Here is a 27,584-nt window from a genome sequence, read left to right on the forward strand (position 1 = left end):
ACATGTAAAAAATAACTGAAGGCTTTTTTGATGTCATAGACAACATGTAGCGAATCTGAGATTAAAAATTCATAAAGGGCTTCAAATTAACAGAGGAACATTAAAATCTCTCAATATTTTACAATGTGTGTCTGTATAATGTTTTTTTTGAGTAAGCATGTTGACTTACGAAACCAAAGTTTCCAGCTTTGAAAAGTACCAAGTGTATTAGTTGGCACTTAACTCAGTAAAAGTTCACTGAATTAATATATTAAAATATTTTTTATAAACTATATAAAATATGAATAGTTTCTATATGAATGTTGGATTGTTTGTTGTATACTTACAGGACTCTTTGTAGACTCTGTGAAAGGATTTGAAATGGTGAGGATTACAGTAACTTGATCTGTCCTGGAGTGTAGAAACCTTCCAGATACCTTCAGGTACTCTACAAAAATGTGTACTGAGAAATTCTCTCTCCTCATTAAGCAAATCATTTACTATACCTTGGTTCCAGTCATAAGTGGGTGGAGAACAGCCCAACTCTAGAAAAATGAAGAGCCAAAATAATACTGGCCTATTGGTGACTACATTTCATTTGTTTGTTTATATTTAGACACATCTTGAACAAAGTGGTGGCAGCTATGTCAAATTAGTTCCCTGCAAAGAATTGCTTCTGTCAAGTCTTCTACGGTGGCTGGAAAAATATAAATGAAAAAAATACATATACAAATGAAAGGATTAACTACCCCTGGCCCTCTTTGTTATTTTATCATACATTGACCAGCAGTTAATGGCTGGCTTTATACTTAAGCAATAAATTCCTTAAAAGTTAAAAGAAAAGTACTCGCCTATATATATCATGTATATCTACAGGTGGTTGACCTTTGAACTTCATCTGTATATTGAACTTTTTCTATAGTTTCTATAGGAATGTTGGATTATTAGTTACTCACTAATAAAATTATTAATTCTTCTAGTTTTCTAGTTTGTAATTAGCAAATGCATAAGAAGAGAGTAGGAATGGGTTTTAGATGACTTAGATATCTTGATGTGAGTAATTAATTAAAAAAAAGTAGGCTTTTTATTTAGAAAAAACAAAGAAGTGGTAAGTGGCAGTTTCAAGAGTGAAGAGTTGACAGTTCTAAGTGAAATTGCCTGAAGGCTTTGTAGCTAGAGCATGAATCTATGGGGTAAAGTGTTGGTTTTAAATTCTGTTTTAATAATTGTAATTATTATTGCTCTTTCAGTTGTAAAATGTTTCAAATTTATGAATTCATTTAGAACGTATATTAAAATGTTTTGGTGTATGCACAGGATGTCCAGCTACGACTCTAAATTTTATTGGTAAATCTCGTATGACCCGTCTTTCTAGAGAGTTACATGAGATATACGAGTTCAGCCTGCTGTACGGGCAACGTGTATTTGTTTTGGGAGAAATTACAAACTGTTTTTTATGAGAACATTGACTCTCTCAAGGAAACAACTGTACCACTGACTGCCCCATGGGAGAGGATGTGCAGGGACACCTGCGTCCTGCTGTTTGGAGCAGAAAGAGCTGCTAGTGAGAAATTGGGGTAACTGACAGTCTTAGGTGAAAAAGTCTTAGGGAAAATAGAGAACAGCTGTCTTTCTTCCCATCACTGACACTAATGCTAGCAATTCTGAAGGTGTCTCGAAACCTTGAAAAGAAAACCTTGGTGACTCGATTTAGAGCCTTGAGTGGGAAGCACATTAACTGTGCTTGGCACATAATAGGCACTCAGTAAATATGACTTGAAACTGAGGGAGGCAGGAAGGAAGGGAGGGAGGGAAGAATGGGAAGAAGGAAGGAGAGAGAGAGAGAGAGAGAGACAGAGACAGGAGAGAGACAGAGAGAGAGGAGAGAGAGAAAGGAAGGAAGAAGGAAGGAAGAAGGAAGAGAAAGAAAGAATGAATGAACGAACGAAAGAAAGAAAAAGAGCTTTGTAAAGTTTTGAAGCACTAACTAGCATATCTAAAAGGTTGGAACATCTCATTGCTGGGGATAATAAATAACATAACTCCTCTTCTCAACAAAAATAACTCAAAAGAGTAACTCCCAATCTACAAGTAAGAAGGAAAGGATTGTTTGGTAGTCTAGGAACCAAAGGTAGTTAGTTATGTGTGTGCTTGTGTGAATCAACAAAGGAGCCCGTTATTCTTAGTACCTCCTTATCGTGGGCTGTTTGAAGCAGACAAGGGAGTACTAGAATATGCACATTCCTTAAAATAAGATTTTGCTTTCTAAAAATAAGGACACGAGCATTTTCATAGCCTGAAAAATAAACACAAAGCAAGCAGTTGCTAATCTAAGCAGACACTGGTGATGGCTTCCTTAGCATGTGGGTCATGCTGTCGGCTTGAAATCTTTGACCTTGCAATCTTTTCTGAATATACAAAGGCTGGGAGATGTGTAAAGCTTTGTTAAAAATTTCCCAAGAACCGAATAAATGTAATCTCACAGAATGGGAAATTTTGATAGTATTTGTACTACTTACTGATACATTTTCATAGGTGCTGACGTTCATCATTCTCTAATAGGCTTTAACAGCATTTCTAGCTCTTAACATCCTACCTGAGGTCTAAAGGCAACTTCACTAACATTCCTGAAGCTTCCTACAGAAGAGTGAAGTGTGGTATGGAGGATTCCTTCCATCTGTCAGCTGTGAAACCTTGAGCACCTATTCAATTTCTCTGGGCCTACTTTCTCCCTCTCCATTGGTCAAATTGAGGATAGTAGGATCTCTGTCATAGTGTGGTTGTAAGGATTAAATGTGATTATATATACGAAGTGCTTTGATTAGTGCCTGCTACAGAAAAAGTACTCTAGTTTTCCTAAGTCGTTAAAATTTGAGTTGAAATGGGTGAAATGCTTAAAACTTCTGAAAACCAAGCGTGTTTACAGATATACTACTTCTTAAGGGATAAATTCCAGAGAAAGTGGTACTTATATACTCTTTCAAATAAAAATGACAAATTCAGAAAAATTTTATTCTGGATAACTAACAATTAGGCACAAAATATCCCAGTGCTGAACTACTGTGTCCATCAATCTCTACTAAATTGTATTAAATCTGTTATGGGATATTTATCTGGTGTCAAGTGTCAATATTCCAAAAGTTTCATTTTTTTTAAAAATGATGATTCCAACTATTTGTGAAAATCAAGGCATTTAGTTGCTGGGATAATATTTCTTAACAGCCCCACCACCTTATGCTTATGTGTCAAATAACCCAACTAACATTTTAATTTAGTTCAAACATTTATTAACTTGCCTGCTATATTTATATAACAAATATTATATTCAAGAGTCTTACGGGAAAGAATGCAAGCCGCTTAGGCTGCCATTATTTAGAGTATTTATGGACAAAGATTGATGCAAACGAACAGATCTACGCCATCATGCCCCAGCACGGCGCAGGGAGAAGTGGCCTGGACCGCCTGCATCAGGCCCTCAAAGGAAGACCTGCACATTTCCAGTAACAATCTCATTTCCTCAAATTCCCCAGGGAAAGAAGGCGGTCGGTGTTGTTGATAATATCGCCTGACATCACTTGTTCTGGATGATAGGAGAGCGTGGCCTACCTCATCCGTGGCCTGACGGCATGACCCTCCTGGTTCCCTGCTCCTGCCACGTGAGGTGTCCTAATATGGTCCGACTCTCAAGGAGCCCGGGGGGCTTGCCTTTCTCCTGCTGATGGGGAGGAGGCAGGTACAAACATTTAGTCACACACAATCTGAAGGAAAGCAAATGAGGATTTGGGTTCGCTTCAAGGCGAGTTGCAAGTCAGCTGCGGCAGAAGCTCTTGCCTTGGGGGTATCTATCATTAATAAACCCCAGCGAATCCAATCTCCCAGGCGAATCCAGGCTTTCTGTCCTCCCCCTTTCTCCCTGTCCTCTCACTTTCTGCAGCTCTGGGTCATCCCCCAGCTCTGGTCCCCATTTTTGAACAGGAGGCACCCGGCGGGGGGGGCTGCTCGCCTGGACCTTGGCTTGCGACTCTCGCTGCGCTTTGGGTCCTTGCAGCCTGGGGGGAGATGCTGCTGCAAGGCGTGTCTGGGCTGTGCTCATGTGATGAAGCGAGGGAAAAACAAGGGGGAGGAGGAGGAAGCAAAGAGGTGGCCTTTTTTTTTTTTTTTTTTTTCCCTTTTCTTTTAAGGAGTTTGCCGCGAGCGCGTCTCCTTCATTCGCAGACTGGGCGCGTTGGGAGGAGGAGCGGGAGGAGCGGAGAGGAGCGGGAGAGGAAGGAGCTCTTGGGACCTCCGGGCGCACGGCTTCTTTGGCTCTGTTCCGCGTCCCTGCGATTTGGAGAAGGCGTAACCCGGCGGCTGGGCGCGGGAGATCTCGGAGAAGCCATGGGGGCCGGGAGCTCCACGGAGCAGCGGAGCCCGGAGCAGCCGGAGGCTGGGAGCTCGACGCCGGCCGAACCCCAGCCCAGCGGCGGCGGCCCCGCGGCGGAGGCGGCGCCTGGAGCGCCAGGGGACCCGTCCATCGCTGCCCCGGACCCGCCACCAAGGTACGTGCGCGCCGGGCCACCTGCCCCGGGGAGGCGGGGGAGGGAGGATCCCTCTGATTTCCGCCTGCGAGAACTTCCCCGCCCGTCCAGCCCATCTGCAAACTCGGGAGCAGGAGCCCCTCTTTTCAGGGTTTTTTGCCCCAGGGCGGGACCAGAGCAGCAGTGGACGCGGGGGGAGACTCGCATCTTTGTCGTGGGTCTCCAGGGGAGGCGACTGCGCCATCCGCAGTCAGAGAATCCAGCCCCAGGCGCACTGCTAACCGAGCCTTTCTCCACTGTTCCGGTGGGAGCGACCCAGCCCGAGACGCACGGGCTACGTGGGGGAGTCCGTGGAGAATTGACTCCCAGGCCCAGCGTCTTGAGCTCCCGGCCCCCCTTTCTCCACGATGAGGACAGCCAGCTGCTGGGCCATGACCCGTGTTGCAGCCTGGCGAACGGGCCACCCATGGGTTCCCCGCCGCGTACGGTCCTTACTAGCTGTTCATGGAGAGACCGGGGTTTGGTACCCAGTCCTGCGGCTGCGGCTGGAGCAGACACCGCCTTCTTAATGCAGAGAAAGCCTGGAGGTAGCTCGCTCTGAGCCAAAGAAAACCTGGGCAGACGCTGCATTTCCAAAAGGAATGACAGGTTTCGCAAACAAGGCAGCGTCTTTTTCGCTCTGTGCATTGCTTGTGGGCTCCTTTGGATAAACAAATGCTGGAGGAGTAGTTAGAAGTTCTCAAAGGAAGCGGTCTGGCATAAGCGAGCATTCCCTGTACGCTTGTCAGTGGAGGCAGTGCTGAGCCTCCTAGCAAATCTGTCGATTTTATAGTCTTAAGTCTTCAAGGCTGAAATATTTATTCTTGGCCACTACAGCCGTCAAGTTTGTTCCTTGTTCCCGTCTTTGTATTTTAGATCTGTTTTCCACCACGTGTGTTCATTAGCAAGGTTTCACCCTACCTGTGTTGTGACATCCTTATAGGAAGATGTGGGTAACCATACTTAATGCTTAAAAAACCCCCACAATACACAACAACCATGTGTCGAATTTGAGGATACAGATTAAATGAGGACCTTTAAGAGTTATCTCAGGAGGCATAGATGTTTTGTACTTAGAGGTAAATCTGTTCAATGTTTTTATGAGGGAAAAAACAGGCTGAAATCCAGGTAAATTTCACAGAACTATGACCTCATTGCCTTGACCTCTTTAGTTGTCCTAGTCTAGTTTAGGCTGAGACTGTCCTTCATAACTAGATTACCTCCAGTCCTTAATTTACAACTACTTGTAAAATCTATGGTCCCCAGAGCTGTGGATACTGACAAGCACTTACTGCCTGGTACACTAGATTTTCTAAGCGGTGCCTAAGGCTTGGGCCTAAGGAATGTATTATCCTTTTGAGGTCTGAGTCACCTTTTAATACTTACTGTAAATCACTTTTTGATACCAACTACGGTCAAAATGGCTGCATAACCAGTACTTAGAGTCCAGCAATGACAGTAATTTTAAGGTATAATGGATAAAAGCTTGCATTCAGGTTCATTTTTTTCCTTGGCTTTACTACTCCTCAGGTCTTCTTATTAACAGTTCACCCTGCCATATGGTACTAATTCCCTTCCCAATAAACTCACATTTGTTCATTTAAAACTATTCATTCCATTCTCTTATTCTTTTCTTGGTATATCCTTTCATAAATTTATCCTTCTTCCTTCCTTTTCCTAGTTACCACCATCTTGAAACAGCCAAACCACCTCCTTGAAACAATTACTTAAATGACATCCAGAATGATCACTGAACATTTTGGCATTCAGCCTAGTTATCAATTTGGAGGCAATCAATACACTTATATGTATCCTTGGAAAATGTGTAGCTTTTCATTTCAATTTGCAAAATGTATTATTTAGGTTTTGAAGACCTGAGTCTTTTCAAAGGGACTCCCCAAATTAGAATGACTCAGCACAGGACTGTTTCCTCCCCTCCGTGCCCTGACTCAGCATAGGACTCTTTCCTCCCCTCATTTCCCTGTTCAACTCCACTTCCTGACCTCTGAGGAATCCCATCTGCCATCTAGGCTCCCAAGGCACCATAGACCCTCCTTCCCAGCAGTCTCCACATTTGTGGGTTTAGTGACTTGACTAATAAGTGCTTTCTTGGCTACTCTGAATGTTCTACGAGGTAGGGACCATATCTGTTTTGCTTATAGTAGGTGTTCCCCCAAGTGTGACATGCTGCCTGGCACGGAGAAGGTTCTCAGGAAGGGACGCCACTGACTCCCAGGTTTTGATTGGAGACTATCAAGTTGGGGATACTTTGGCCCATCTAATTTTTCTACATTTAATCTTTGACCTTCTCATGATCCATCTCATGTATCACAGACAGTGACTAAGTTAAGTCAGTCTGTTCGCTTATTATTAGAATGAGAGAATATTTTGGCCAAAAAACCCAGATTTGGGGACTTTTTCAGTTCTCAGCTTCTCTAGAAAGAGTGGCATGTTAATCTTACAATTTCAAATTGCCTTTAATTTCAAATAGACCAAATATATTAGCCACAAGTCTGCAAGTGGCTCAAAGGACCACGCCAATGCATTGGATAAGTTATGAATTACATCTTGAACTTTCTTGGTTGGTCTATGGGCATAGGGAGGTTTAGACTAATACATCATTCCCTAACTCCCATTAAATGCCGATCATTAACTAAAAGCTGTTAGTAGACTTTTTTCCCATCTAAATGATATTTGATCATATGCATACCTACTTAGCAATCCAGTTTACTTTCCTTTTTTCTGCTAATTTTAGTTACCAGTTACTCACTAAGTGCTCACAAGTCAAAGGTATTGCACTAATTGAGTTATTGTTACTCCTACTGGTCAAAATTGATTATTCAAGTCTAACATTTAGATGCAGTGAGGCAGAAGTTTTTGGTTTTTTTTATCTGTAGTGTTTTTCAGTAAAATAGAGTCTTCCAGTCAATCTTTTACAATCGTAGTATGTAAATTCTGGGAGAAAATGGCTGATCAATTATTTGTAGATTTAGTTTGAGATTTGGGCCATCTCGGCTACTTGCAGGGGCAGGAATTAGATACCTACCACCATAGGTGGTTAAAAAAAAAAAGAAGCCTGTGTATTAATCCTCAATCGTCTGTTTCAAAATTCGTCTTCCAAGAATATTTCAATCAGGTGGCAATATAGGGTGAGGTGACCAATGACAAATTTACTTCATGCTCTGGCAAATCTTGATTTCTGGAGCCAAGCGCCACCAAACCTAAGTCTGGACAATCATAATCCTCGAATTAGCTTTCTGCATTCTCTGCTCAATGACCTCAGAGCTGGAAATGGAACAGTAGTCAGTTGCAACAGCGTGTGGCCAACGTCCCTGCAGGTGGCAGGGGGGAGATGAAGGTTCCTGTCAGTCTTTCAAGCTGTGGTTCCATTTGGTTACAAGAGCTGAATCACCAAACACACAAAAATGTACTCAAATAGAAGAATCCATTAGCTGATTGGTAGACTGAAGGATGTCTTGGCCCTTCATGCATTAAAACAGACAATTGAGTTGACCAGATGCATTTCATAATTCCTCTACTGGGCCTAAGGCAGTGTACTTTCTCTCACCTGCCTTCTGTTTATAGAATGGAAGTTGAGACTGAAGATGGCCTTAAAATGATTATGTCTACATATAATTTTATACTAAAAACGCCGGAATTTAGGATGATGAGAATTATGTTTGTTAATGGAGTGGTGTTTTTATGTGTGTGGCTACCTGTATTCCTATGGATTTTCCCCAGATTACAAGAGGTGCTACTTTCTGATTGGAACACAGTCCAAAATTTGGAGATGTGGGTATAAGGATGGTCATTTAGGATAGCCATAGCCTGGGGACGGCAGGACCTTCTCTGGAATCTGTGATGGCCTTTTAGGCTTGTAGATACACGATATCAGTGGAGATTTCCACTTGAAATGCATCCTTCTATGAGGCACAGGTCTCATGTGCATCCTTTTGAATTCACTTTGGGTCAACTAAGCTCTGTGCCTGGATAGCTTTAAACTGATGTTATAGGATTATTCTAGATTGGTATCTTAGAAGACAATTCATAAATGCGAATGTTTTTGTTTCACAAGATACTATAAATTTTTTTTTCTTTCCTTCATCAGTTTCAATACATACTCAGTGTTATAGAACACCGACAAAAGGAAAATCAAGTTAAATGGTGCTTATTCTTGACCTCTAATTCTGTATGCTGTCGTCATTCATGAAATGAGAATTAGAATTTATAGCACTCAGCATTCTGAGAAAAATATAGTTAGTACTTTAAGCTCATGAGAAAAAAACCTAAATATCCTTAAACCTAATCCTTAGTTCTCTTATAACCTAAAAAATTTCAATTTAGAATAAGTTTAATTTTAAAATATTACAATGGAAAAGTATAATTAAAAAAGCTGGGTTGGAAGGGAGAAGCACGATGTGTAAGCTTATTTTCAATAAATTCTTGAAAACCTATGCGTAATTATTTTGGGCCATTTTCTTGCCAGTTAGCACCGTATTAGAGAATGTATGGGTGGGATTTTTGTACCTTTGATCATCCTTTTGTTTCCTGCTCATTAGTACATCTAATAAAAGGATTGGGTAAAGTTATTAATAATTTGTAATAATTTGAATCATACTTGCCTTCGTATTTCTTATGAATAATTGAGTTTACTTATTTAAAGCTGACTGTAGATCTGACATCATTTTGAATCAAAAGCTTTACAAGATGATCAAAAGCACTTGTTTACTCTTATTAAAATGATTTTTATTAAAGTCATTGCATAACAGGATTCATTTAATGTTTATTTTTCTAAAAATGTTAATGGTTGAGAACCTGAACTTGTAGAGTATGGTAAAAGTGAAAGTCACTTATTCTTTTCCACCCCACAAGTACTCACTGTTGAGGATAGTTTGAAATCAATGTTGGTGATTTCTTGTATATTCTTTCAAAACCTTTATGCATGTGTAAGGAAGGATATAAATAAGAATTGCCCATTTTAAGAAATAAGATCATATATACAGAGGTTGCCAAAAAAATGTATACACATTTTAAGAAAGGAAAAAAACTGTATTAATTGTAATACTCAATATATACTGAAAACAAAAGATGAATGCAAGTCACGTTTGACTTCTGCAATTACAAGAGGTGCTCAAAGTGGTTACCATCAGCGTCCAGACATTTCCGATTATGGTAAACTACTGCTTGAGCATAGATAACATCTCTTAAAATGTGTATACATTTTTTGGGCACCCATGGTATATTCTACTTTAAGTTTTGGATAGCTTTTTACATCAGGAAGTAAAGATCCACCCCCATTTTTACCAATGGCTGCATACATTTCTCCTTTATGGATTGAAGTACCATAATGATTTCACCAATTCCATGTTTATATTTTCCTAGTCTTTTGCTATATTGAATTGACACAGGTAATATCCTAGCTCAGATATATCTGTGTGTGTGTGCAGATGTATCTTTAAAGTAGATTTCTGAAGTGGGGTTGCTGGATCAAAGAATTTATATCCATTTAAAATTTTGATAGCCCTTGCTAAATATCTTTCCAAAGAGATTCTACGCTTTGCATCCTTATTCCGTGTAAGTCAATACTGGCTTTCCAGTGCTTTTGCCCCAGTGGGTAGCAGATATTCTAATATTTACCAGTTGTCATCTCAGCACCTGAATTTTCTTAACATTTTTAATTATGAAGTTGAGCGCCTTGTCATGTATATTGGCCACTCGATCATGAACTGGATTGGCTTTCAGAACATTAAAGGCTACGGTTGATTTTACTGTTAATTAATTTCTTAACTACTTCTTTTTCCCCTCAGAAATTATTCCAAATAGGGAAAAAGCAAGTCTATGAGTAGAAAGATGCCTGAGGGACTGCTTTTCTTTACTACTCCCTTTCCTTCCCAAATTAGTAAACTGTCTTTAATTCTATTTGCTTGGACAATGACCTACTTCTTTGGCTGTCCATTTAAAAATTTCTCCCCCGGGAACAATATAAAATCATCTAGTTGCCAGAAATTTCTTCATACTTCTGATCCATGAAATGTTGGAGTCAGGGATTGGGGGCAGCAGAAATCCACTTCCCCTGAGCTCCCTTCTCATTCTCTTAACAAATGACAGCCTGGTTCTGTTAACTGGAATAAATGTGTTTTCCCAGAAAAACGTAGGTGTTCAAAGCTCTGGAAACTGCAGGATCTTTTCCAGACACTGTTAGGCTTCTCTTAGTGCAAGTATTCATTCAAATTCAAAAATTTCTCCATGATGGGGAGAAACCCTGTAGTTTCATTCTGTCTAACCTTAACCAGTTTTAATAAATGTCAACTTTATGTTGAGATAAGCCACAATTTAAGAAGGGGAGCATTGGCTGATCTGTTTGTTATACGCAGACATTGCAAATTGCAGGAGTGTTGAGAGATTACATTTTCCCTGGTTCCCAAACGTGGTTAATCTCGTGAGCTTTTGAAAGACACCTCTGGCCCCATCCTGGGTTCACTGAATCAGAAAGCCAGCATTCGGAGGTTCTGTAGCCTTAATGCTCTTCCGGTATTCTGATTTGCCTGGTGTGACCACTATTGCCTTAAGGAAGGGTGTTAGGGTGTAGGAAGTGATGGAGGGCCAGGGAGAGGTCGTCCAGGCCTCCGTGACAACAGCACAGACTGACTGAGGCTGGATCTTGTGTGGGTGGGAGGGAGGGTTTCAGGTAAAGTTGGAAGAATTAGGTGTTTCCCTTCTCACCTCTTGAAGAGAAAAATAAAAGAAAACATTTCTCCTGCATAATTTCTTTATTCTACTGTATTGAAAATAAGTGTGCTGCTAGTAGAGGCTGTTCTAAAGAGAATGTGCTTCTCAGGGTGAATAGATGTTGAATCAAAACACTGTTATCCTTTCTGAGCAAGAAGGAGGCTACTTGTCAATGTTCATTTCGTTCCCACCTGATGGCCTCTTAAACCTCTTCCCTCACTGATTGATCAGCTTTAACTTTGGAGGGCTTAGTTTATGGCATTTGGCTGGTCCAAACATCTGTGAAGAAATCTTAAAACCTAACCAAGTCCCTGAGGATCAGAATACGTTCTGGATTTCCCCAGTACTTATTCACTATTCAATCTTGACTCCGTAAACATTTCTTTACTAGCTCCAAGGAACTGGACTAGGAACTGCAGAGACAAAGAAAAGAAAGCTCCAGAACTCAGCCCTGAAAAATTAAAGTTCTCCCTCGCATGTATTTGGCCCTTTAATCCACTAGAAATTGATGGTTTTATGTCTAGAGAGAGACCTCTAATTCATTTTCCATACGGGTTACCTATTGTTCCAATATTACTGATTAAATAGTTCCTCCTGTTGAAATGAGTTTCCATATATGCATAAATGTTTGTGGATTTTCACTTTAAAATTTTTCCTGCTGTGTTTATTTGGACATTAAGTTAAGGGAGTGGCTAACAATCTAGTCAATTATAGTAGCAAGTTGATGGTTTAAAATACTTTTATATGCAACATCTGAGGTGTTACCCTGGTCTCTCACGGCTATGGTAAGTTTATACATACAGAAATATAAAAAAGTGGCAAACAGGTGTTATCTTCTAAACCAGGGGCATCCAAGCTTTTTTCAATGTTTTTCACCAAGGGCCACATGCGGTAAAATACACAAACAGCCGGGCCACTCACTCGAGGTGAAGTACGCATTGCCTCACCTGGTTTATTTAAGTCAACGAAATATATTTTTGGAATTTGCTGCAGGCCAATTAACAATGGATCGCGGGCCGCAGTTGACCCGTGGGCCACAGTTTGGACACCCCTGTTCTAAACTGAATTTGTTCTCTTGTTTTGTAATAACACTATGCATTAAAAATAGTCGATGAAAGGTTTCCTAACCACTTACCATATGAAAGGCGCTGGTCTAGATGCGTTGAGAGATAAAGAAATAAGAACACATAGCATTATCCTTTCAAACATCATAATCTAGGTGAGGTTATAGGGTCCCTCTAGAGGAAATATTCAATAACAAAGATTGAAATAACGTGTTTCCCTGAAAATAAGACCTAGCCGAACCATCAGCTCTAAGTGTCTTTTGGAGCAAAAATTAATATAAGGTCTGTAACAGCCTGTGTCAGAGCAGAGATCACTGGAGCAATCCAGGCTTGCAGCCGGGTGGGGGGTGGGTTGGCCTGGGATCACAGTGGAAGGTCAAGTATCACAGAATAAGAGATGATAACATCAAAGGAGCTGATGGTGGCAGCTATGGAGAAGGGGGAACTAAAAGTGAACGTGAATTGACGATAAAACAGATGCCACTGGACTGAACAGCTGTTGGATCACTGCTTCACCAGGCAATAGTGACCGTTTTATACCCCAGCACGTCTGGGTCTACCTAAAAATGAAAGAGCCTGATGGTTGACTTGCATTCCTTCCATTGTAGGCAAAGAAACTAGGTAGCTTGGGAATGTTTACTTTAAAGAAGACATTTCTTCTTTGTAATTCTTTCCATCTCCAGTGTCTGCCCTTTGGTTTGTTGTTCAGAGGACGATTATGATTTGCTATTTTTCTTCATGTCAGAGCATATGATTTCTTAGTGAACTGAGCCATTACAGGCTCTGGGTTTTGTCTCTTGCAACTATCAGTTTTCTATCGTCACCCCCTGATCTTAACCATCCTTATTGAAGACATGCTTCATTGCATCCTTGATAATTTTCCTTACTCTATAAAATACATATTGCTGTGATGCATTAAAGATTGTTGACTGATTTGATGGTTCTTAACCTTTTTTTACATTGCCATTCTGGGAGATAATTTTTCACTAAGTTAATACACTGTCATAGAATGCCTCTTAAGAAACTTTTGTTTGAAATTACCCTTCAATTGGATGTATAAGTAAAACAAACTTACTACACACCAGTGACATACTGAATGCCATGCAAAGTTCAACCTAAATTTGGTCTATCTACTTTAACTTTACAATTGATATACACAGCAGTATAAATTGGGGGTGGGTGGAAAATAGGATTATAATCTATAGGAAATTGCTTAGAATTAGCCAGTCTCTCTATGATGAAAATTTTTAAATTATTTCAGAAACGACACATTTAACCAATATTTGGACATGAGTTCCTGACTCCTATAGTGTTAATATAAATATTTAAATGGAAATTTTTGTTCTTGTTCTCCTCTGTTTTATATGAATTCAGTTATTGAAAAGCAGTGGAAAATGTTACCACTAAAGTTTACTAGAATCAGTCATGATTATTAAGATATTTTCTCTAACCTGATGAAAAGGAAAGCTGGTGTATAAATTTAAACAAAAAAAATTGTTGACAGTAAGTGATGGGAGCCAAAATCCAGTTGATTGGTTGTAATATCTGATTTGTTTTTTGTAAAGCCTTCAGGAGTTTAAACGTAAACTCAATTTGATGTCAGTTTTAGATCTGTCTTTGTTTTATTTACTATATAGATAATTTGTTTTACTTTGATTAAAATGAAGATTGGTTATTCTTTTGATACTCATTAAAGGTACATTAAGATCTCTTGAATGCTCAAAAGGTTTTTGTCCTATAATAGAGATTCTGTGGTGACCAAAGAGGACCTACAATATTATCTAGAATTGCAACAGTGACAAGAGATTTCAAGTGACTTCTGGAACTGTGCCTGATAAACAATCCTCCACGACAGGGAAGAATGCAAAGAATGCTTAACTATTCAGGGAAGTAGGTCATGGTTTAAAGCACTACATTTGTCGGAGAAAGTTTCTCAAGCAGGCGCTGTGATCCTGACCTCTGCTTATTCCTTACCCAAAGTGGCTTAGTCTTAGGCAAATTAGGTGACTGAATGAGCTTCTCAGACTCTGGAAGGGCTGCACTAAAAGTAACAGATTCACCTCCTGTACCTGTACTCCTAACACCAAAAATGAAAAGTTAGGGCTATAAAGTGTGACTGATAAGTATTTTCTCTTAACTGCATGATCTTGGAATAAAAATTATTTAAAGAGTAGGCAGATGATGTGTAAGTATATTTAGGAAGAACAAGAGTATTAAGAGTTCCTTTTAAATGAACTGGGGGGTCTTTTTTTGCTGCCAGTGTTAAGCACTGCAGGGGACCCTAAAACTACGTGTGACCTTAGGGCCCAGAGTCAACTGAGGATTTAACAATCTCGTGGAAACCATATTGTGCTGTGAGTTGTAGCTTAAGTGCTGGACAAGAAGCACAAACATGACAGGTCCCAAAGGTAAGAGAGAGAACACATTGTGGCATACCAGGAAAAATGGCGTGGAGGATGCCATAAACGATTAGATAGGTGCAAAAGTAATTGCAACAACCTAATAAATATTTATTCCCCCCCCCCCATTTATATGTTGAAACTCTAATCCCCCATGTGGTGGTATTAGGAGATGGGGCCTTTGGGAAATGATTAGGTCATTAGGGTGGACCCTCATTATGAGATTAGTGCCCTTACGAGAAAAGACACCAAAGAACTTTTCTTATAATCAAGGAGAAGAAGGCCTTTTGCAAACCGGGAAATAGCTTTCACCAGGAACCAAATCTGCCTGGACCCTAATCTTGACTTCCAGCCTCCATGACTCTGAGAAATAAATGTTAATCTAAGTCACTCAGTGTATGGTAGTTTGTCCTAGTAGCCTGAGCTAAGACAGAGGAAATGGAATTTATGCTGAATTTTTGAAGAATGAGATGCTTGAGATAAGACAAGAAAATAACAAAACAAAAAAAAAAGTGAGCTGCGAGAGCCTCATATTGGGAGAGATACTTAGTGAAAAATAGCCTAGGAAAAGTTGAGTTAAAGATTCTTTTTTTTACCTACAGAACTTTTCAGAACCTTTAAAATGTTAATATTATTAGTTATGCCTCTGTAGAAGGACATATAGTATGCATTTTACCCAAATATAATTAGGAAGTGCCAGGCCAGCACGAGGAGGGCACAATTAGAATAGTGATTGAGCTGTCGGGAGAATTTTTAATATTAGGGCACGACTTCCGCATATATTGTGATTGGCAGTGGGAAGCCAATCAAGAGAATAAATCTGAGATGTTAAGGAAATTTGTTCTCTTTTGGGGGCAGGGAGCAAAGAGGTTGGATTTTCATTTCATTCATACACAAATTATTGTATTTTTATATACCTCATTTTTAAATTAACCACATGTAGAAAGATTCTTATTCTTTGGTTAAAATGGAAAAATAAGGAATTTGGTCCAGGTTTTTAAATGTATATTATTTGGGAAATGCCTCACATTATCCTGAGATGAAATATTTAGTATTTTTTATATCCTTATTAAGTTACGTGTATACTTGATGATTCATTTGGGGGAGAGGTGAGAGAAAGAAGTAGAAAATCGAGGCAACAATAAGGATCATGAAAATTTGGGGGGGTTAGAGTACATTTTGGATTAATTTCATTGTTCAGATAATCCAGATAATGGCATCAGATTTAGTTTTTATTTTCAGTCTGCAGTAGGTCTAATAACTGTTTATAGACTCAATTTCTATGGCACTTAATTAGTGCTCTTAGGGCTAAACATCCTAGCGCAAGCCACATTATGCCTTCAAACTTTCCCTTACCCATATTTTCTGGGGCCAAAGACAATTAGACTACTGTGGAGTTAAATGCAGTAAATTATTGTGTTCTCAAACCCTTTCCAGCTCCTGCAGTGAATACTGGAGGTATTGTAACTGTATGTGAACTTGAACGAAGATCAGGGGTAGGTCAAAACAGAGCCTTCTTGAACGGAGTTGCAAATTCTTCCCCTGACAAATAAGAGTAAAGGGAAATGTCACCCGTTTGTTGCTTTTTATGGTCATGAAGAAGGAAAAATCCCCAAAGCTTATGATTCCTTTGCTATGAGCTGACCAGCTGGCTTATTTCGGCTTCGGATAAGAAGTTGAGAAAGATACTGATGTATTTTTTTCCTTGAGCCTGATCAAAACAAATTCTGGACTGTAACTAAGCTAAATTTTTAGGAAAGTTGCTCCTCTGTATAACCTGAAAGTTGATATTGGGCTATTCTTTTAAGATTGCTTTAGGCCGTAAAAAAGCAAAAGCAAACTCAATCTAGGCATAAAGTGCTGACTCCTCTTTCATAATAAATGTTTACTAAAACTGTTTATTTTAAAAATCAGCATATGCATATATATATGTATAGTTGAATATACCCACTTTTATTGACCCTTTCTTCAGTGTAACTTCTTGTGCTTATTCTTACACAAAGCATTAACTGGATAGGAGTGAGCGATGTGATGGTTATGTCAGTTTTGTGTGCTGTGCCCATGTCGCCAGACTCCTAACACAGCTGTTTTTACTGTGTGTCTCTGTTGATTATAAGGTTGAAATTTGTAGAGAAGGAACTAATAAATGCATAAACCTTAAGGGTCAGGTGCATATAGAAATATAAAAAATAGAGTTCCTTTTCTGAATGACTCTCAATTCAATGAAGTTTGTTGGACTTGAGAGCCTGTTAGGCACCAGGCTTTTTGTGGGAACTTGTTCATGCTTTTCCCTATCTTTAAATAGCTCATCACTTCTATGAGGTAAGTGGTGCCACCCCCATTTTAAAAATGAGCCAACAAAGAGAAAATTGAACTAGGAAGTGCAGCTTTTGATGCACAGCTCTTGAGTTCAATACTAGAGGTCTTCCCTGATTGGCTCAGCTCCGGGTCTTGGGGCTGGTGGTCTGAGAGCACTGCAGGGTGCACAGGCCTCTGCTATCGTGCCAAGGAGATAGCTCTCGTGTTGTTAACATCTGGGATATTACACAGATCCTAAGATCCCAATGCACTTTGCCTTTCTAGGTATTTTAGGATGTATTGCTCTATCTGCTGTTTAATAAATGCCAAACAATTCATCTTTATTGGCCAAGCAGTTATTGCAGATCCTGCTCTCACACTCTTCCCACCCTGTCATGGCCTGGAGATAGTTGATGCCAGGCTACATGGGCTCTTTGCATTTGGGGGCAGGTCATAGACGTGAATCGATGCCACTCATTTTTCTCCTTTATTCGGGTGTAACCCAATGCCAGGCCATACGATGTCCATCTCCCTTCCCATTTGGTCTGCTCTCCTCAACGCCTCCTACTTCATCGTCTACCCTACTGTATCTGTTGAACCCCATTCCATTTTAAACACATTTCCTCCCTTAGGATCATCTCCCAGCCAATTTGCCAGCCCAGATCAAGGCATTGCCCTTAGGGATTTTGTCCTCTCCCGGGCTTTTACAACCAATCATACCCACAAGTTTCAGTCCCACATGCAGTTATGTTTGGACGAGTTGACCCCTCCTCTTTGTCCACCTGCTCCATAAAAGAGAACTCCCTCTGGAAGCCTTACCATTTTGCAGGTGGCGTCGCTGTCCTACTCTTGCTCTTCCTTTCATTTATCTGTATCCAGGTCATCATGAAATTATACTGATTCTAGTTCTGCTTCCTCAGATCTTTTCCTCATTCCCAAATTTTAATTATCCTATGCAATACACTGTAACATTCGTCTTCAAAGTACTCTTCCTGCTGCTTCTGGCCATTTTTCTCAGCATATGATTGCTCTATAGATGTAGACAACTAGAAAGCAGAAGTACCCTGGGACGCTGTGATCTTGCAGGTATATGTATCGCTCCAGACTTCCTCTTTGGCCTCCATTCATGCACCTATGCATCCCTTTATCCTTCATTCCCCAAGGTGCATCTTGAGGGTTGGCAGACAACACAAAAACCAATGGTGTGTTACATGTTTCTTTTGATCTTCTATATATTTTCCCTCCATTTGACCAGTGAATGTGGTAATAAAGTGAAGCTCTTAATTTGAAATATTTTCCATGTGGTGCAGTAGCATGGCCTCAGAAATATCTACATAACTGAAGTCAATTTTCCAGTTCCTCGGGTATTCTTAGATGCACACTATGGCATCTTGATCATATTTGTATAAAAGCGTAATAGTAGTTTGGGCTATAAATTTATTCCATTATTTAATTGGTTTTTATTTGGGGAATTCTGTCTGAAGCAGAAATATGGCCAAACATTTGCTCTGTTGGCATTTTCATTTGCAACAAGCAGGTTATCTGGTATGGATAAACTGAAGTTTAGAAAATCTTCGTTTTCCTTCTCTTCATTCCTCCAAAAAGAAGAGAATCCCTAAAGAAGTTTATAATTTTGATCGGCAGGCTTAGTACAGGGAGGGTTCTTACCAAAGCCATTCTTTATCAGGACTGTTTCACAGGTGGGAACTGTTTCACAGGACATGCTCAGCCCCTCCCACGGTTCTTTTTCTTAAAGCTTGAGACAGACATTCCATAACTTCAAGTCTAAGGTTTTAAAGAGTTTTCTGGGACTTAGTCTCCTTATACTTCAGAGTTTAAGCCCATTTTCTTTGCCTGTATATAAAAGATAGTTTATTAGCTGCAGATGTCAGCCTTTAGATTTCTTCCTTACATGTGATTTTTTTCAGAGTCCTTTCTTCTCTTAAACTTATTCCTTTGACTCACATGATGATTCTCTGAAAGTCTGGGTAACTTAATGGCAGGAGAGTTACCCTTTACTTCTTAAACTAGTAGCTTTGGGCTTTCCTAACTCAGACTTCTTTTAGCTATATCCATGCAGAACTGGGCTTTGAGACTTCATTTAACAAGTACTAAATTCTTCCTGTTGCTATGTCTTCATTTTTACTCCACAAGCTCTCCTGAGATATTTTGTCCGCTGTCTTGGCTTCCCTTATATCAACGTGCTGTTGAATCCTGAAACTATCCATCTCTCCTTTTGGACACCTCCATTTCATTGTCTTCTGCCCTTTCAAACGTAGTCTACTCACCTCAAATTGATCCCTTCTGTTCTCTTCCCTGTCTCCATCTTGGGGCAGGCAGGAGAAAAGCTAGTGGTATGCAGAAGGGATTGAAAGAAGGAGAGGAAGGGAACGAATGGAGAACATCAGCTTGGAGGATGGCCCTGCAGTCTTAAGAGCCAAGATGAAAGCCGGTGTAGGGTGTGGTCTTGGAAAGAGGCTTGAATGAACTGCTGACACTTGGTGACTACAAAGGCCTGTTAGCTCTAAAATGTATGTTTAAAGCAGTTTGCTAGTTTTGCTTGCTGACATCCTAAAAGGGGAAGACGTCTATTTAATATAAAATCTTAGGTGGCTCTTTTGCCAGTAAATTCTACATGAAGATAATATGATACTGAAATACATGTTACAGACAAATTCCCCCCCCTTTTTCACCTTCTGCCCCCCCACACCCCGTTCAAGCAGTTGTTTCTAAGTCTAGTTGTGTAGGACACAGCTCCCTGGCCCATGCTGGTATTATGAGACTTGTGCCCCCCTCGCTGAGGCAGTTGGTTGCCAGTTGGCCGCTGACAGCAGCTCACGGCTAAAGACACATTTTTATGTAATATAAACATGTATGTGATATTTCTAGTTAAAGTGAATTTAGCTTCCAAATCTTCTCATTTGGATGATGTAGACTGAACTTAAATCTGTAGGAAAATAGAATTTGTCTAAAGGCTTATGTTTTAGGAGCAAAGTTAAATTTATACATGTAAATTAAGTAGTCTTTTGGCAAGTTTTATTGATATACAGTTCACCCATTGAAAGTGTGATTTTTAGTAATCAAAACATTCTTAACTGAAAAATGTTATTGAACAACTGGAGGCAGGTGCTATTTGTTAACTGAACTGACTTAGATTCTTATGGCTGCTTAAAGCTCTTCATAGGAACCCAGCTGGCCCATTCTAAAATTTTTTCAAAAATCAAAGTCTTAGAAGGGAACTCCTATTGCTATTTGAACTCTAAATAGTCACCATAGGGATTTCATTAAATCTAACGGGTCATAGGGACCCATTAAACCCATTAACTAAACTAACTTCAATCCAGTAGACTTAAAATATAACAGAAGAAAATGAACTTTGATATATTAATCTTCTGGGAGAAAAGGCCACTTAGTCTAAAATTCAAGAAGAATAATACTTGTTAAACATCTGACATCCATAGGTATATCAAAGCCATTCTTCCTCATTACTTATCCATTCCCCACCAGCCTCCCTCATCAGAAGGAACCACATTATCACCGTCGTCATCATCACCATCATCCTTTCTGGTTTACAACGGATTAGTTAATAGATGTCTGAGAAAAAAAAAATAATTGGTGATCCTTAGGAGTCAGCTGGGGTTCACTAAGAATAAGCCCAACCATCAAATTTATTGAATTTTCTTCTTTGTTGTTTTTGTTGTTGTTCTTTCTTCCTTTGTTGGTCTTTTTTGTTGTTCTGGTTCCTGGACTGATGGTGATTCTGGATTTCGCCAGAGATCTGACAAAATTGAGTAGTTTGGCAACTCACCTGAAATATGGTCTGGTCAAACTTACAGTTGAATAAACATAATTGATCATCCTAGTAAGAGTCACCTGCTATAAAACTCTTCTTGGCCTTACCAGAGTTAATATTTTATCAGCTTGCATAAGAAATGAAGGCAGACGTCTCAAATTGACAAGTGATGAAAAAGAATAGAAAGTGAATGCTGGATTATATCTTTCTCAAAGTTCGGTATGGTGACAGTGTTTTGGGATAAAGAGGGCACCAGCGCAGACATACTCGAGGCATGCAGTACACGATAGAGGAAGGCCCTGGGTCTGTGGGGGGACAGGGAGTGAGGAGTACATCTCATAGGATAGAATGAAATGCATCCGTTACTGTGCTTCCAAAAAACCAAGTTACGAAGCAATCTGGCAATGCATTGAGCCTAAGTGTTCACAGTCTGTTCCAATACTCCTAATTCTGGAAATGCAGCAAATAATACAAGGGAAAGAAAACTGTATTTCATAAAAGGTGTATTGCAAATGTTTACCACTGTCTCGCTTAAGATGTTGAAAGATTGGTTAAGTGAAATATAGATGGTACATGGACCTGATCGCTGTCATGAGAGGACACAGGGGAAGAGTAGGTAGCAACCTGGGGAAATGTTTGTGGTTCTAAAATGGGGGAGGTATGTGGAACTGCACTCCACAACAGCAGTTACATAAAAAAACGTATAGATGTGGCTGAAACTTGAAAGGAATACACAAAAATAAAAAGGTGTTAGAATGATAGTGTTTTAGATCATTTCAACTTTTAAAAACTTTCTTTAATTAATTTCCCCTTTTTAAGATTACTGAGAAATCAACAGGTAGGTCAACATAGGAAGTTACAAGCTGGGAGTTTTAACTGATTTTCTGTTCACTGTCATGTAAAATGAGAAAGGGAGGCTAATACAGAGCATTTCGAATGTACTCTGATGCTGTATTGATAAAAATACCATACTGTGGTTTGTGCTGGTCAGCCTCCATTTAGCGTATTGTACTTGGTGTTCAGAGTCACCTTCTATCACGAGATATTGCTACATTAAAGTTAGAAGTGTAGATTTTCTTCAAAGAGACTCATAAACATTTTCAAGTCCTTGAGAGACAGTTGTCACAGTGGCGTCCACAAAATGCCAAACCCTGGCCGGCAGAGAGCATGTGGGGTTTGGAGTTAGGGGCCTTTTGAAAAGGATCATCTTTAGAATGCCAGCCCCATTTCCTGGGACAAGTTTTGCAAAGTAAGTTATAGATTGATAGAACAAAGGACAAGATTTTGTGTCGATAGCCATTGTACCATTTTCGATTTCTGTTATCAGGGCCTATTACATTTCTAGAAGGCAGTCATAAAAAAACACAAAAAAACACCAAAGCTGTTCTCACAGGTTGGCAAGGCATGACTGTTAATTAATGAGGCTTTTTGCAGGCAAAAATAACTGGGGAGGAACTTAGTCTGAAAGGTTCCATGGAAGGTATAGGATGTGGTTTCTTTTTAGTGGCAGCTGAGGTAGTTCAAAGGCAAGGCTCCAGGCTACCAACTTTTCCATTGCCAGTAGGGAGACATCTGTTCTTCAAACCCTCTGAAACTTTCTCTTAGGCATTGCTGATGGGGAAGGCTAAGCCATCATCCTTTAACCCTTGTTCGTCAGCTGCTCTGGAACACACATTCACTGGGTGTCACCTTCCTGCCTAACAGATGCCGCTGTCTCCCCACACTTTATCTTTTCCTTTCCAGTGAAGTTAGATCAAGGAACCTTCCCATGGGACACTCAAATCACCATCATTGAAACAATGGGACATAATCTCAAATATGTGTATTTAAAACAAAAACAAAAACTAACAGCTATATACACATATATCTAAGTTTAATGTGAATCTGTCAACAATATTGATCTTTTTGCTTACAAGGGAAAGTATGACAGCTAGCCAAATACCTGTGGTACCGGTATTTGGAAACTTCCAATTCTGTGCAATCTTTGGATTTTGGAACAGACTTATGTTTTTAATTTGCAGGATATTTGATCAACATTTTATTTATTTATTTGCTTATTTATTTATGCCCTGACTTGGCTTTTCAAGCGCACTTTAGACTTGTCATCCTATTTATTCAGTCTTCCCCTCCAAATTTAGTGAAAAAGGAGCTTATTTCTATCATAAGAACTTGCCAAGCTATCTGGAGAGGCTTTCGTAATTAAAGAATGTATTTTTTTTTTTTCAGGAATCAAACGCAACTTAAGTCTGATTTGTCATGACATTTTTCGGTTGCTCAAGAAGCATTGTAGATCTCGTTTGTAATTAACAGGAGATGAGCACACTGGAGTAGATATCTTGATTCCAGGAAGATATCTGTGGGTAACTTTCCCTCTGAGATATTTCCCAGTGTCGGTTGCTCGAAGAATAGTAATTTTTCCAGATTTTTAAAATGACAGCTTTCCTAAGATATAGTTCACGCCCCGTATACCTCACCATTTGAAGTGTACAATTCAGTGGTTTTTAGTACATTCAGAGTTGTGTAAACATCATGACAATCAATTTTAGGACAGTTTGACCCCTAAAAGCAACCTTATACCCATTAGCAATCACTCCCCATTCCCCCCCCCCTCTGTCCCTGGTAACCACTAATATACTTTCTATCTCTAAAGATTTGTCAGCTCTGGACATGTCATATAAATGAAATCATGTAGTACATGGCCTTTTGTGTCTGCCTTTTCTCACTTAGTGTAATGTTTGTAAGGTTCATCCATGTTGTAGCGTAATATCATTACTTCATTTCTTTTTATTGCCAAATATTGTATTGTATTTCACACATTTTCTTTATCCATGCATCAGTTGATGGACATTTGGGTTGTTTCCACTTTTCGGCTATTACGAATAATCCTGCTATGAACATTAGTGCACAAGTTTTTGCATGGACATATGTTTTCATTTCTCTTGGGTAGAATTGCTGGTTAATATGTTAACTCTATATCTAACCTTTTGAGGAACTAGCACACTGTTTTCCAAAGCAGCTGCACCAATTTGACTTTCTCACCAGCACTGTAGCAGGGTTCCAGTTTCTCCCCATCCTCCCTAACACTTGTTATTTGCCTTTTTGATGATGACATGGGGTATGAAGTGGTCCCCCATTGTGGTTTTGATTTGCATTTCCCTGAGGGCTAATGATGTTGATCCCATTTGTTTTTAGTGAAGTAAATTTCTGGTGTTCTTCTTATACACGCAAGTAAAGCTAAAAATTAAAGATGCCTTCTGAAATGAATGTGCATATGGCAAACACCACGATGAGTCTGAGTGAACATTATGCATTGTGCACCCTTGGCCATTAAAGCATGTGCTTTTCTGCCTTCTGATAAATGGTTCTTATAGTCCTAAGTTAACAGATAAGAAATACTGTTTCTACACAGGGGAGCTGCTCAAATAATGTTTCCATGGTGGGGAAAGGTGATGTGCTGAGAGTTTCTGTTCGTTAAATGTTTCTCACTAAATACACAGAAGCCGTTTCTTCTGTAAGATGCACCAGTCATCAACATTTTGCCAGATTTGCTTTCCTTCTCTTATTTGTAATCTTTTTTGTTGTTGTCCTTATAAGTTTTGGACATCAAAATTCTTCACTCCTGAAGAGTTTAGCATTGTGTCCTGAGACTAAATGTCTGCATTTTTCTGCTTCACTGCAGTAGAATTATCATACTTGAGAAATTTAATATTAATTTAATGATATCATCTAATATACAGTCCATAGTCAGTTATTCCTTAAATACATTTTATACTTGCATTTAAAAAAAAAGTTGGATCCAGGATCTAATCAAGGTTCCCAAATTGCGTTCAGTTATGTTTCTTTTTAAAGTCTCTTAAACTAGAATACATCTCCTGCCTTCTTGTTTTTCATGGGATTTATTTTTATGAAGAGCCCAGGCCAGATTCTTACATAGTGGATTTGTCAGATTGGTTTTTCTGTGATTAGATTCAAACTGCACATTCTAAGCCAGAATACACCTACCTGATATTGAATACTTAACTGTTACCTCACACCAGGAGCCTGGTTGCCACATTGGTGATTTCATTAAGGGCTCCCACTAGATCTCTTCATTAGAAAGGTATGCTTTTGTCCGTGGGGTGATGTGATAGTTGGATGCCCATTATTCTGTTGCCAAATAATGTTTTAGCATTCACCGATGGTCCTCGCCTGCATCACATTGGGGTTTGCAAAATGGTTCTCATCCATCATTCTTTCTACATTTCTACATCTGGCATTCTTCTGTATAGAAGAGCTTTTTTCCTTTTTACCCTCTTCTCTCCCTTTGTTTTCCCTTTAAAGTGAAAAACAAAACAAAACTCCCAACAATATGGTTATGAGCATATTTCCAATTTTTATTTAAACTTACCACATGGAAAAAAACCTGGAGCAGGCCAATCCAAAGATAGGGACATTTAATAGAACAAGTGAGAGGCTAGATAATTAATAGATAATTAATGTTAGACTTGTTAAAAGAATGGGACCAAGATGGTTACCCTCAGTTCCTAAAGGTGTGAGTGGTGATGGTGGAGGAGGCGGGAGGAAGAGGGTGGTAGGGAAGTAGTTTGCTAGAATAATTGATCTTAATGTCATGAAAATGTATCAGAAATATTTTGTCATAAATGTTCTTTTTTTCCCCTGAAAGAAGTTGTGAGTTATATAATAAAACAAAACAAAAGTTCTGTCCCATACCAGGTAGATGTCTTTAAGCATTATAAATATGGAAATTAGAAGTTGTAGAAAGATTGAAAAATAACAGAGCAAAAAAAAAAAAGTAGAAGTTCCAACTTTACCCAACCGTTAACTCTTTTGTATATTCTTAGAAAAAAAATGTGTGTGACTTGATGCCACTTCACAATTTTATAGATGGTTTCTAATTTCAAAAGCATTAAAACAAACAAAAAACAAACAAAAAACCCACCAAACTCAGGTTCATTAAAACATTGATATGAAAATGGAGGGTAAGAATTCTAAGCCAGTGCTCACAAACCTGTTTAACCCAAGTGTGGTGAAGCCACGATGCATGATGTTATTGTATTACCTGACTGCCATTTTTGAGCCCTGTCTAACCCTGTAAGAATGAATGTGCATTTTTGAAGAACAGATTTTTGAAAAACGAATTTACCCTGTAAGGAGGTAAAAAACAAAACATCTTGACTGAGACCTTCCCTGAGAAACCCTGTTATAGGAGGCACCACGTTTTTCAACTTCATATTTTGTTGTAGAGACATTTGAATGAATCATTAAGTTTGTTTTGATCAGAATGCTATACACATTTTATATTGATTTAGTAATTTGAATGTTAAAAATAAATCTCGAGCTACAACACTATCACTGGAAGGAGTAAGAGATAATAGAATTACTTTCCTGCCATCTGTTTCACAAGGACCACCTGCATTTCATCTCTACCCGCCAAGTTGTGTGTTTCTATTTTTCACTCCAGTGTGGGATTGCAGAAGGGCTGTTTTTATTCTCATTTTTTGTTGAATGACTATATGCAGATTAAACCAACAGAACACCACATTGACTTGGAAACTGTTCTAATTATCTAAACATCTAGATGAAAAAAACATGGTTTTGTTTTATTGTTTAGCATTCATCTTTGCAGGAAGAAAATAGCTAGCAAATAATAAAAGTTAGATGGAACATAATCATTAATTGATGACACCACTGACCACTTGTCTTGGTCTAACAATTGTTGGTTAACAAATTGGTCCAACTGAAAATTTGTGTATAAACATAATGGTGATTGAGCCTAAAGATTATGTTGAGCCTCAAGAGACCTTGAAATACAATTATGAGTTAGCACAATAAATCTTGTATTTTTTTTTATCCTTCCATGTTCCTGGACAGTTTTTAAAAATCTTGAACAAAATTTAAATGTAGCAAAGCTAAAACTCTGAAAGCTCATGCGAAGAGCTTGTTATCCTGGTGGTTAGAGTCTTTGTTGCAAATGCTTGTTAGTAGAGCCAGAAAGGAGTTGAAAATGGAGATTTCTTCCTCCCAGTGCTTGCTTCATGTTAAAAAGTGATGAAGACGTTTTCATAGGTACCAACACATTGGAATGCATGTTTCTGTTTTTGCTTAGGGCTTTAGTGGAATGGAGAAAGGATGGCTAACGAAACTGAGTTAGCTTTGTCAGCGTTCTGGGCAGTTGAAGGGCGGAGGTTCGCTCCCAGCTCAACGTGTCACTGCAGCGCATCTGTCTCCCTTTGGACAGAGTGTCTCCGAGCCTCACACAAAGGGAAGCCAGCCGGGCTGGGAGTGGCTCCTGGAGCACAATGCACCAGGAGATCCAAGATTTGGAGGAACTTGTTTATTTTTCATTTATTTGACCTCCCCTCCCCCCCAGGAGGTCACTGACTGTGCTTTATCATAATCGTATGCCTTTATGAAAGCTAAATAGCCCATTGATGTTGTTCTCCCTTTTATTGATTTCTCTGTTTAATAAGACTGGTACAGGGACCTGTCGTTTAAAAGATTATCCTCTTTATAGGATGATATGGAAGGAGTGAATTTTTCTTGGCAGTTTTGAGGTGGAATTCTTCGTGTGCGTGTTTCCATAGGCACGTATTCAATTTCAGCAATTTAAAGCAAATCTTGCTCGTGGTCATTTAGTTAACAAGAAAACAAAGCAACCTAAAAACAAATACAGCAAGTTATAAAATCTTGAAGGTACGAAGACAATGAATCCTTCCTTTCCTACGGGTAATTACTTCTGCAGTTGTTTAAAGGTGGGTTCCACACG

At 39.3% G+C, this 27,584-nt stretch overlaps 1 protein-coding gene across 1 annotated transcript in view; it reads left to right on the forward strand.

The window, feature by feature from the left end:
* Positions 1-4,356: 4,356 nt before the first annotated feature.
* AKAP12 (A-kinase anchoring protein 12) overlaps positions 4,357-27,584 on the forward strand; it is an 81,284-nt gene continuing 58,056 nt past the window's right edge. Inside the window, exon 1 of the mRNA XM_033096942.1 lies at positions 4,357-4,521. Coding sequence (XP_032952833.1) covers positions 4,357-4,521 — 165 coding nt within the window. The remainder of the gene's footprint in view (positions 4,522-27,584) is intronic.

The sequence above is a fragment of the Rhinolophus ferrumequinum genome, chromosome 3 (genome assembly GCF_004115265.2).
Source record: "Rhinolophus ferrumequinum isolate MPI-CBG mRhiFer1 chromosome 3, mRhiFer1_v1.p, whole genome shotgun sequence".
Classification (NCBI taxonomy): Eukaryota; Metazoa; Chordata; class Mammalia; order Chiroptera; family Rhinolophidae; genus Rhinolophus; species Rhinolophus ferrumequinum.